The sequence below is a fragment of the Pongo abelii genome, chromosome 19, assembly GCF_028885655.2.
Source record: "Pongo abelii isolate AG06213 chromosome 19, NHGRI_mPonAbe1-v2.0_pri, whole genome shotgun sequence".
Classification (NCBI taxonomy): domain Eukaryota; kingdom Metazoa; phylum Chordata; class Mammalia; order Primates; family Hominidae; genus Pongo; species Pongo abelii.
The window spans coordinates 8233263-8243765 of NC_072004.2; the positions used below are offsets into that span (position 1 = coordinate 8233263).

At 52.2% G+C, this 10503-nt stretch overlaps 1 protein-coding gene across 1 annotated transcript; it reads right to left on the reverse strand.

The window, feature by feature from the left end:
• Positions 1–9072: 9072 nt before the first annotated feature.
• Positions 9073–9785, reverse strand: RNF222 (ring finger protein 222). The gene has a single exon (XM_054535392.2). It carries the CDS (start codon positions 9783–9785, stop codon positions 9123–9125), a length of 663 nt encoding a protein of 220 aa, XP_054391367.1. The 3' UTR covers positions 9073–9122.
• Positions 9786–10503: the final 718 nt, after the last annotated feature.

Consider the following 10503-nt stretch of genomic DNA (forward strand, 5'->3'; position numbering starts at 1 on the left):
CCTGCACTCACCGTCCCCGCCCGCCCGTGGCGTGGGCACGGCCAGCGTGCCGGTCCTTTAACGAGCTCCACCGCGACGCCGGCCACGCCCCCTGCACCTGGGCGTCTGCTGACCGCACAGCGGGGCCCCCCAGAGATTCAATTCTGGGTGGTGAGGGGCCTTGCGAAGACCGGGGCCACCGATCGCCGCCTGCCCCCGCGGAAATAGGTCCAAGGCCGCGTTTCTAAGACGCCCCCAGTGCTGTGGGAGGTGCTGGTCCAGACCACGCTTCGAAGGAGCCGGGCGAGAGGAAGCCTCTCGGTGCGGGGAGCTGCGCGGGTTTCTAAATGCTCGGCCTGTTTGCGTCCAGTTCAGGACCAGACGGAAGCCGTGCGCACCCTGCAAATGGTTTATTTCTTTTCTTCTTCTTCTTCTTCTTCTTTTTTTTTTTTTTTTTTTTTTTGCGTGTGTGTGTGTCTTTTTCTTCTTTTTGAGACAGTTTCGCTCTTGTTGCTTAGGCTGGAGCGCACTGGCACGATCTCCACTCACTGCAACCTCCGCCTCCCGGGTTCAAACGATTCTCCTGCCTCAGCCTCCTGAGTAGCTGGGATTACAGGCGCCCGCCACCACGCCTGGCTAATTTTTGTAGTTTTAGTAGAGACGAGGTTTCACCATGTTGGCTAGTATGGTCTCGAACTCCCGACCTCAGGCAATCCGCCCGCCTCAGCCTCCCAAATTGCTGGGATTACAGGCGTGAGCCACCGCGCCCGGCCCCTGCAAATGGTTTCTGAGGCAGCGGCAGTGCAGCAGGCACCGGCGCTGAACGGCTTCTTCTGAATGAATGACACGGGTGTCACAGTGACAGAGGACACGCGTTTCACAAGAATACCGAAGACATAGTGAGCCTTCTGAGTGTGGGGACGCTCTTCTCTACACTTTACATCATTAATTCTTTTAATCCACAAAATGGCCCTGTTGTTGCTGGTATTATTGTCCCCATTTTACAGATTGGGCAACTCAGTCACAGAGAAATGAGAGGAACTTGGTGCAAGGTTATACAGGACCCATACGTCACAGCAGAACCCGTGCAAGCTGGCTCCCCGGCCTCTTCTGGGAACTGTATATGGCCCCAATTTGTGGGAACCTCACAGTCAGGACTGCCCACAGGATGGTCAGCGACGAACATGCGTTTTCATGATTTAAAAATAGTTGTGTTCTTAAATATGCTGTGAAGGAAGTAGCCCTAGATTTTATTCATAACTGAAAAATTCAGCAAGAATTCCTCTGCTGCGACCCTTTTCAACAAATATTTACGAGGCATCTCTCCTGGGCCAGCCCTGAAACTAGACACTGGCGATGCAAAATAGGTCAAAGTTTGTGCCTGCCGGAAGTTTACTGTCTACAAGGAGAGAGAGACAAGGGAATCAACAGCCACGAGACGACAGGAAAAGTGCTCGCTGAGCCAGCTGCCTTTGCTATCTTTGTGATTCGGGAGCAGAAGGGAGCTCTGGGGTCAGGAAAGACTTCTGGGGTGAGGTCAGCATTGACTGGAATTGGAAGAATGTTAACATTCGCTCCACAAGGCAGTAGGAATTGCTTGACGGAAGGCTTGGAGGTGTGAAGCAGCGTGACTTGTGTTTTCCAGGAACCAGGTCCTTGCCGCTGAAGACAGGCATTTAGACGGGAGCCCAGGGGCTCTAGGGCTGAGCTGAGTGTCATTTGGGTCTGGAAGTCCTAGGGAGCTGCCGAAGGGGCCTGCCTTCCTTCCTTGCTTGCCTTTCTGGCCTTCACATTGTCACTCCTTCTCTTTCTTCCTACTGTCCTTACTAGTTTCCCAACTCCCTTCCTGTTCGGGTGTCCCCATCGTCTTCCTCTGTTCCCACCAAGGCCCTCTCTGTTTCCTCAGCCCTCGCATCCTCTGCTGACACCCTACCCTCCCAGGCCTTCCTTCCTTTCTCCCTCTGTTCAATACCGAGTCTCAAAATGAAACCTTCAGGCCGGGCATGGTGGCTCACGCCTGTAATCCTACCACTTTGGGAGGCCGAGGCAGGCAGACTTGAGGTCAGAAGTTAAGGCCAGAAGTTTAAGACCAGCCTGGCCAGCATGGCGAAACCCCATCTCTACTAAAAAAACAAAAATTAGCCGGGCGTGGCGGTGTACACCTGTAATCCCAGCTACTCGGGAGGCTGAGGCAGGAGAATGGCGTGAACCTGGGAGGCGGAGCTTGCAGTGAGCGGAGATCATGCCACTGCACTTCAGCCTGGGAGACAGAGACAGACTCTGTCTCAAAAAAAAAAAAAAAAAAAAAAAATTAAACCTTCAGCCCACCATCCATACAGCATGACACTTGATACAGTGTGAAAATTTGCAGGGTACAAATTGTCCATACAGATGCAAATGGCCAGCAGCCTAGTTAGAACGTCCCTATCTGTTTCTTTTTTTTTTTTGAGGCGGAGTCTTGTTGTGTCACCCAGGCTGGAGTACAGTGGCGCAATATCGGCTCACTGTAACCTCTGCCTCCTGGGTTCAAGCAATTCTCCTGCCTCAGCCTTCTGAGTAGCTGAGATTACAGGCATGAGACACTACTCCCGGCTGGCTAATTTTTAAATTTTTAGTAGAGATGGGGTTTCACCACGTTGGCCAGGATGGTCTCGAGCTCCAGACCTCAAGTAATCTGCCCGCCTCGGCCTCCCAAACTGCTGGGATTACAGGTGTGAGCCACCATGCCTGACCGTCCCTTTCTCTGTCTCTCTTTTTTTTTTTTGAGACGGAGTCTCGCTCTGTCGCCCAGGCTGGAGTGCAGTGGCGCAATCTCGGCTCACTGCAAGCTCCACCTCCGGGTTCATGCCATTCTCCTGCCTCAGCCTCCCGAGTAGCTGGGACTACAGGCTCCTGCCACCACGCCCGGCTAATTTCTTTCTGTATTTTTAGTAGAGATGGGGTTTCACCGTGTTAGCCAGGATGGTCTCGATCTCCTGACCTCGTGATCCGCCCGCCTCGGCGTCCCAAAGTGCTGGGATTACAGGCGTGAGCTACCGTGCCCGGCCCCGTTTCTCTTAACATGTGTCTGTTGGGTGCCTTGCCTTCACTCTGCAGCCTAGTCTGACTGCCCTCTCTCTCCCCCTCGCTGCCCACATTCCTCTTCCTGGATTTGAAAAAGGTCCTTTGAGGATCATTTTGAAGCCTTCAGACATAGCAAAGCAGGGATTATAGCTACATTCCACACCCAGAGTTGATTAGACTCAACTTTTTTCTAAACACCAAGCTGTCAGGTTTATTCATTCATTCACTCATTCTCCAAATATTTCTCCAGCTCTTACTGTTTACTAAATTCTGTGTCAGGCACTGGAGATACCAAGATCTATAAGATCTAGCCTCCCCTGAAGGAGCACTTTGTTAAGGAGGAGACAGATGTGACCAGATAAGCATAATCAAGTGTCACCAATGGATGCTTTGTGGGGGATGGGGGTGCGGCGTAGGAGCCGGCAGTTCCCTTGAGCAAGGAAGTGGGCACGTCTTCAGAGGTAACCCTGGAACTATACAGTTTCTGAAAAGCTAGGTAGGAGTTTTCCAGGTAGATGGGGTGGAGTGGGGGTTGGGGGTGGGGGGAGTGTGTTTCAGGCGGAGGGAGGCTCATAAGCAAAGGCCCAGGCCTGCACCCCACTGCGTATTGGGAACTGCAAGTGGTTTGTGCTGAGAATGAGCTGTGGAGTTAATTTATCCCGGTAGGAGGAGGAGTTGTAAGGGTGAGGCAAAGTTGTTTATTGTGTGTCCCTGAAAAAGGACTTTTTTTTTTTTTGAGATGGAGTCTCGCTCTGTCGCCCAGGTTGAAGTGTAGTGGCACAATCTCGGCTCATTGTAACCTCCACCTCCCGGGTTCAAGCGATCCTCCTGCCTCTGCCTCCCGAGTAGCTGGGATTACAGGTGCACGCCACCACGCCTGGCTAATTTTTGTATTTTTAGTAGAGACGGGGTTTCACCATGTTGGCCAGGCTAGTCTCGAACTCCTGACATCATGATCTGCTTGCCTCGGCCTCCCGAAGTGCTGGGATTACAGGCATGAGCCACTGTACCTGGACCCAAAAAGGACATTTATACTGACAAGGAGGTCAAAAGGAGATAGCAGCTGAGTGGTCTTGTGAGTCACACAGGGTTCAGAGAGGGGAGAGGTTATGGAACTGTTTCTGAGGGGCACAGAGGTCTCTAATATGCCTGCCCAGGATCCTGGCAACCCTCATCAGGGCCCTGCTGGCAATGCTATGGATCCTTAAGCTTGACTGGTAGGCTCAGACTGTGTAAGTGTGTATTACAGTTAAAGTTTATTATGATGATGGGAAGTGGCTGTGTGCGTGCGTGTGTGTGTGTGTGTGTGTGTGTGTGTGTGTGTGTTCCAGGGGTTGGGGTGCCTCTGGACAAAGGGAGGAAGAGAAGAGCAACTAAGTTTAACCCTAGGCATCCATCCCTCTATCTATCTGTATATCTATCTACCATGTATGTATGTATGTATGTATCTATCGATCTATCTATCTCTGTCTGTGTAATGGTATTGTCCTGTAGTGCCCTGACTGCATGATGCTACTTAAAACAAAAGATTTTATTTGAAAACAAAGAGGAAAAGAAGAGAAGGGGGAATCAAAATAAGCACATTCAATGACAGGGCCCAGAGAAATGCTCAGGAACTCAGGAACACTGAGAACATTAAACTTTTAAACCTTACTCCTTGGGCGCTTGTTAGCATAAGATGTCACACCTCCAACCAGACAAACCAGCCCCACTAAGCCAGTAGTTGACATTCTCAAACCACAGGACAAGTGGTTTGGCAGCTATTGACTGTTCTTGGGGCAATCTTACCTGGCAACAGGCGTGTACACTGAAGATACCTTTAGCTTCTAATAATTTTTCAATTCAGTTTTTGAATGATACATTTACTTGGTTCAAACATCAAAAGGTATAAAAGGTAAAGTGAGGCCAGGTGCGGTGGCTCACGCCTGTAATCCCACACTTTGGGAGGTCAAGGCGGGTGGATCAAAAGGTCAGGAGATCAAGACCATCCTGGCCAACACGGTGAAATCCTGTCTCTACTAAAAATACAAAAAAATTAGCTGGGCCTGGTGGCGGGTGCCTGTAGTCCCAGCCACTCAGGAGGCTGAGGCAGGAGAATGGCGTGAACCCTGAAGGCGGAGCTTGCAGTGAGCCGAGATCACGCCACTGCACTCCAGCCTGGGCGACAGAGCAAGACTCCGTCTCAAAAAAAAAAAAAAAAAAAGGTTAAGTGAAAACTCCCCTTCCCATTCCATCATTTTCTCATTCCTTTCCATGGCTAGTCAGAATTATTAGTATTTTGTACATCTTCCCAACTAACTTCCTTCCTTCCTTCCTTCCTTCCTCCCTCCCTCCCTCCCTCCCTTCTGCCCTTCTTGTCTTTCTTTTCTTTCTGCCTTCAAGGTCTTACTGTGTTGCTCAGGCTGGAGTACATTGGTGCAATCATAGCTCACTGCAGCCTCCTGGGCTCAAGGGACCCTCCCACCTCAACCCCCTGAGTAGCTGGGGCTACAGAGGTGTGCCACCACACCCAGGTAATTACAATTTTTTTTTTTTAAATAGAGATAGGGTCTCACTATGTTGCCCAGGCTGGTCTTGAACTCCTGGCCTCAAGCGATCCTCCCACCTTGTCCTCCCAAAGTGCTGGGCATGAACCACCGTGCCCTGCATTCTCACTTTTTTGATGCATAAGTAAGCAAACAGGAATGTAAATTCTTATTCCCCTGCTTTCTTTATTTTTCTTTTTTTTTTGAGACAGAGTCTCGCTCTGTCACCCAGGCTGGAGTGCAATGGTGCGATCTCAGCTCACTGCAACTTCTGCCTCCTGGGTTCAAGCAATTCTCCTGCCTCAGCCTCCCTATTAGCTGGGATTACAGGCACGTACCACCACGCCCGGCTAATTTTTGTATTTTTAGTAGAGACGAGGTTTCACCATGTTGGCCAGGCTGATCTCGAACTCCTGACCTCAGGTGATCCGTCCGCCTCGGCCTCCGAAAGTGCTGGGACTACAGGTGTCAGACATTGTGCCTGGCCTATTTCCTGCTCTTTCTATACAAATTGTAGTATCCAGTATCCAGTGTTCCACACCTTGCTTTTCCTCATTTTCCATTGTAACTTGGAGACATTCCATATAAGTTCATTGAGTCCTTTCTTGTTTTTTTTTTTTTTTTTTCTTTTACAGCTGCATGATATTCCCTGGACCTTAAGATAGATAACCAGTACCCTATTGATTAGCATTTAGGGTTTTTCCAATCCTTTGTTTTTATAAACACTGCTGCAATTATATAGCATCATATGTATGCTGCTGCCCATACATGCAAGTATATCTGTAGGATGTTTCTAGAACAGGAATTGCTGGAGCAAAGCAGAAATTTTGGTAGATAATGTCACATTGCCCTTGATAGGGATTTTAATAATACGCATTCCCACTAACCATTCTCCTGCCTCCCTCAGCTTCAGTAGCAGAGTGGGTTATGAGGCGTCCAGGTTTCGACAAGCTCATAGGTGAAAAATGGCATGCCAGCAGAATTTTAATTTCTTTTGCACCTGTGGTTGAATAGATGTGTAACAGCCATTTGTGTTTGCGTTTCAAACTTTTTCTTTTCCTTTCTTTCTTTTCTTTTCTTTCTTTCTTTTTTTTTTTTTTTGAGACGAAGTCTCGCTGTGTCACCCAGCTGGAGTGCAGTGGCATGATCGCGGCTCACTGCAACATTCGCCTCCCAGGTTCAAGCGATTCTCCTGCCTCAGCCTCCTGAGTAGCTGGGATTACAGGCATGCGCCACCATGCCCAGCTAATTTTTTGTATTTTTAGTAGAGATGGGGTTTCACCATATTGGCCAGGCTGGCCTCAAACTCCTGACCTCGTGATCCACCTGCCTCAGCCTCCTAAAGTGCTGGGATTACAGGAGTGAGACACCGCATCAAACTTTTTCATCTAAAGTGAATTGTCCTTGAAGTCCAGGCTCGGAGCTTCCCACATAAATTGCAAAGTCTCTGGAATCTTTGAGAAAATATATACTTTTATTTTAAAAATAGCTTTTGGCATTCTCTGAAAATAAAAGGAGTTGCAGCTACAGGTCACCATTGAACATACGAAAACACTGAGGGTATTTTGAAAGAAACTTTTGGCAAATACGACAGAATCTGAAAAGACTAGAACCAGGTTCCTAGAAATTCATGACACTGTTTAAAACAGCCTGGCTGAGGTTAAAAGAGACTCATTGGAGTCTTTGCAAATTTAACATTATTTTTATTCCTATAATAAATATTTTCCCCATGGAATCCATCTGTATCCCTCCCCTCCAATAGCACCTGTGCTCTTCTGTAATTTTTTTTTTTTTTTTTTTAGACGGAGTCTTACTCTGTCACCCAGGCTGGAGTGCGGTGGCGTGATTTCGGCTCACTGCAACCTCCGCCTCCCGGGTTCAAGCGAATCTTCTGCCTCTCCCAAGTAGCTGGGACTACAGGCGCGCACCACCATGCCTGGCTAATTTTTGTATTTTTAGTAGAGACGCGGTTTCACCATATTGGCCAGGCTGGTCTCGAACTCCTGACCTTGTGATCCACCCACCTCGGCCTCCCAAAGTGCTGGGATTACAGGCGTGAGCCACTGCGCCTGGCCACTTCTGTAATCTTGAAATGAGCACAGAGAAGCCCACAAGTGCTTTTAAAGCAGCCCTCTCTATGTCCCAAATATCCCCTGTAATGGGGCCCAATTCCCCAGCGGTCCCCAAATGACCACCACTGCAGGCATTTAGGAACTAGATAAAACGTAGACTGCTATTTCTTCCCCCGCAGACAGCAAATTGCCCAGAGGGGTATAGGTTGAGGGAGGTTGGGGGGGGGGGGCTCAGCTGTGGGCACAGCTGGGTGCAGACCACCACTTATTTGAGATAATTGCTGGAGGTTTTTGTTGTTTTCCGTTGAAAGGTGTTGGTTGACTTACAGACCTCAGTAAAGAGCCAATAGCTATCCCCGAATGACTCAGGCTAGACCCATCCTGAGGCTCTTCACAGTCCAACGTGGGGGCCCCAGGCAAAGAGACCTCGAGGAGCAGCTGAGGGCACCTGGGCCTCAGCATTCCTCAGTTGAGATGGCGGCGTCCCTGACAAGCACAGCTGTTTTCCTTCCCACCCTTGCTCACCCAGCCCAGCCTGGCAATCCACCTAGGAAACTGGCCCAGCTGGTGTGGCCTCTAAATGAGTGGCTAGGTCATGAGGAGGAGGACTAGCTGGGAGGGAGGCGGGAGCCCCCAGGGGTTCGTTTGCCCACATAGTTCTCAGCTGACTCAAGGCTCGCCTGTCAGGCTTCCCCTCCACTCCCTGCCACCCTTGAGAACCCCAGGAGTCAAAGTTTGGATCCCTCCTTGGGCCTGGAGGGCTCAGGAAGACCTCTGGCTCCGTTCCTGGGGCACTCTGCTAGGGTGGCCTCTATCAACAAACTCCTGTCTCTGGATCTGGCCTCAGCTCTCCAGGAAGAACAGTTTCTGTTCATTCTCTCAGAAATTCTGGGGCAGCCTCTGAGATCAGCTTCTCCTTCAGGGAAGCCCTTCTAAGCTGGCAGGTTGGGGACCGGGAGGGTTAGGGGATGGGATGCTGTGGTGGAGGTCGGGGGTGAGTGCTGAGATTCTGGGCGCTCCTTCTGTCTGTTCCAGAGGGCAAGCCACAAATCCTGGGTGGGAATTCTGGCCTGGAGGATCCTGCCATCGGCCAGCCCAGCAGGACGTCTGCCGACAGGGCTTCCTTGTCCCTGGAGGGGCCCACCTGGCTTTGGGCAGGTCACCTGGCAGGTAAGGTCTGCCGCTCAGGGCTGGTGAGCCTGCAGGAGGGCAGTGCCCACCCATCTTCCCAGCCTAGATGAGGGGGAACTCATCTGCTGAGGATTCACGTGGGGAACGCGCCGCGCGCATGGAGTCAGCTCCAGCCTCTCCGTGGAGCGGAAGCCCCTGCGGGGGTCGGGGAAGCCCAAGGCCCTCTCTGTGCCCAGGTCCTCCCCTCTGCCTGCCCGCGTGCCCCTCGGAGCTTGGTGGCACCAGGGCTGCCGTGGGGCCTCCTGTCCCACCCCAGGCCACGGCTAGCCCGGCGGCCTCCCTGAGGTGCGGCTCACGCCTGCTTCCTCACCAGCAGCACCCAGGGCAGGATGGCGGCCACCACGGCCACCACTGCGATGAGCGTGATGAGCAGCAGGGCCCGCGATCGGCAGCAGAAGGCGCGGGCGGAGCGGGGCGCCGGGGAGGCCTCCGAGAGCTCTGCCAGGCTGCGGCGGGGCAGCACGCTGTCCTGCTCCCCCAGGGGCATCCCGTGGCGGCTGATGACGAAGATCTGCGACTCCCGGGGCAGGCTGGGCAGCAGGTCCAGGGGGAGCTGGGCGCTCTGGCCCGGGCTGCCTGGCGGCCTGGCCTGGCCCGGAGGTGGCCTCCAGGCGGACGAGGAGGCGGCCAGGGGGTTTGTGTGGCCCAGGCTGTCCAGTGGGGGCACGGAGGGCAGGCCCACGGGCACAGCCAGCGTCTGGGAGCTCTTGTCCAGCATGGAGGGCCAGCGGGAGCTCTTCTTGCTGAGGAACGTGACGTAGCGGCAGATGGGGCAGACCAGGGTCCTCTGGACCTGCCCATCCACGCGGGTGGACAGCAGGTACTTGACCAGGCAGTCATGGCAGAACACATGGCCACAGCTCAGCGTCCGGCTGGCACCCTCCAGGTCCCGGAACTTCTCGTAGCACACGGGGCACTCACTGCCGGAGCTGTCCTTGCTCTCCCCTTCTGACATGTCCACTGGGAGATGGCACGCTCAGCTGTGGGCGGGAAGGGTTGTGAATATTGGGGCATTTCCTCTTGCCCTCCCCTGTCCTAACTCCCACCTACACCTCTGCCTCCACTGCCTCTTATCCCCTCTCCCTGTCTTCCGCCTCCTCTCTCTTCCTCCTACTCTTGGCTCTTCTGCTGCTCCTCCTGTATGGCCCACCTGACTCAAATCTAGAGCCCAAGACCCTTAGGAGGAGAGGAGCAGATGCTTCTGGAAGTGAGAATCGGGAGACAGAGAACCAGAGAACCCAGTCACACTGGACCCCAGGAGGAGGTGTGAGGAGTTCCTGATGTCTCACCTCAATCACCATGTACACACATGGTGAGGTCACCGCCTCACCTCTTCCTGCTTCAGTGATGGAAGTGAAGAAAGGAAATCCCTGTTACCAGGGGAAGCAGGTGGCTAAGAAGATGCATGCACAGCCCCAGTCCAGTCTCCAATTTGGGCCTGCACCCAGAGTGGCCATTTTCCAGGAAAGCCCATGCTAGTCTCAACCTCTGCCCTCACCTGGGGTTGGCAGGTCCATTGGATTTCCTCCAGCCATTGGATTGCATTCCTCCATGCTAAGTGTGGCTATAAAGCAATGACTGTTTAAAAAAACAAAGCTTAGAACTTACACATTCAAATGCCTGCTGGCCCTCCACATAGACACGTCAGGGAGCTTTAGGTTCATTCCCTCACC

Bases quoted from the DNA above. Each gene is read 5' to 3' on its own strand.
- RNF222 (XM_054535392.2), bottom strand. From the start codon at position 9,785: ATGTCAGAAGGGGAGAGCAAGGACAGCTCCGGCAGTGAGTGCCCCGTG.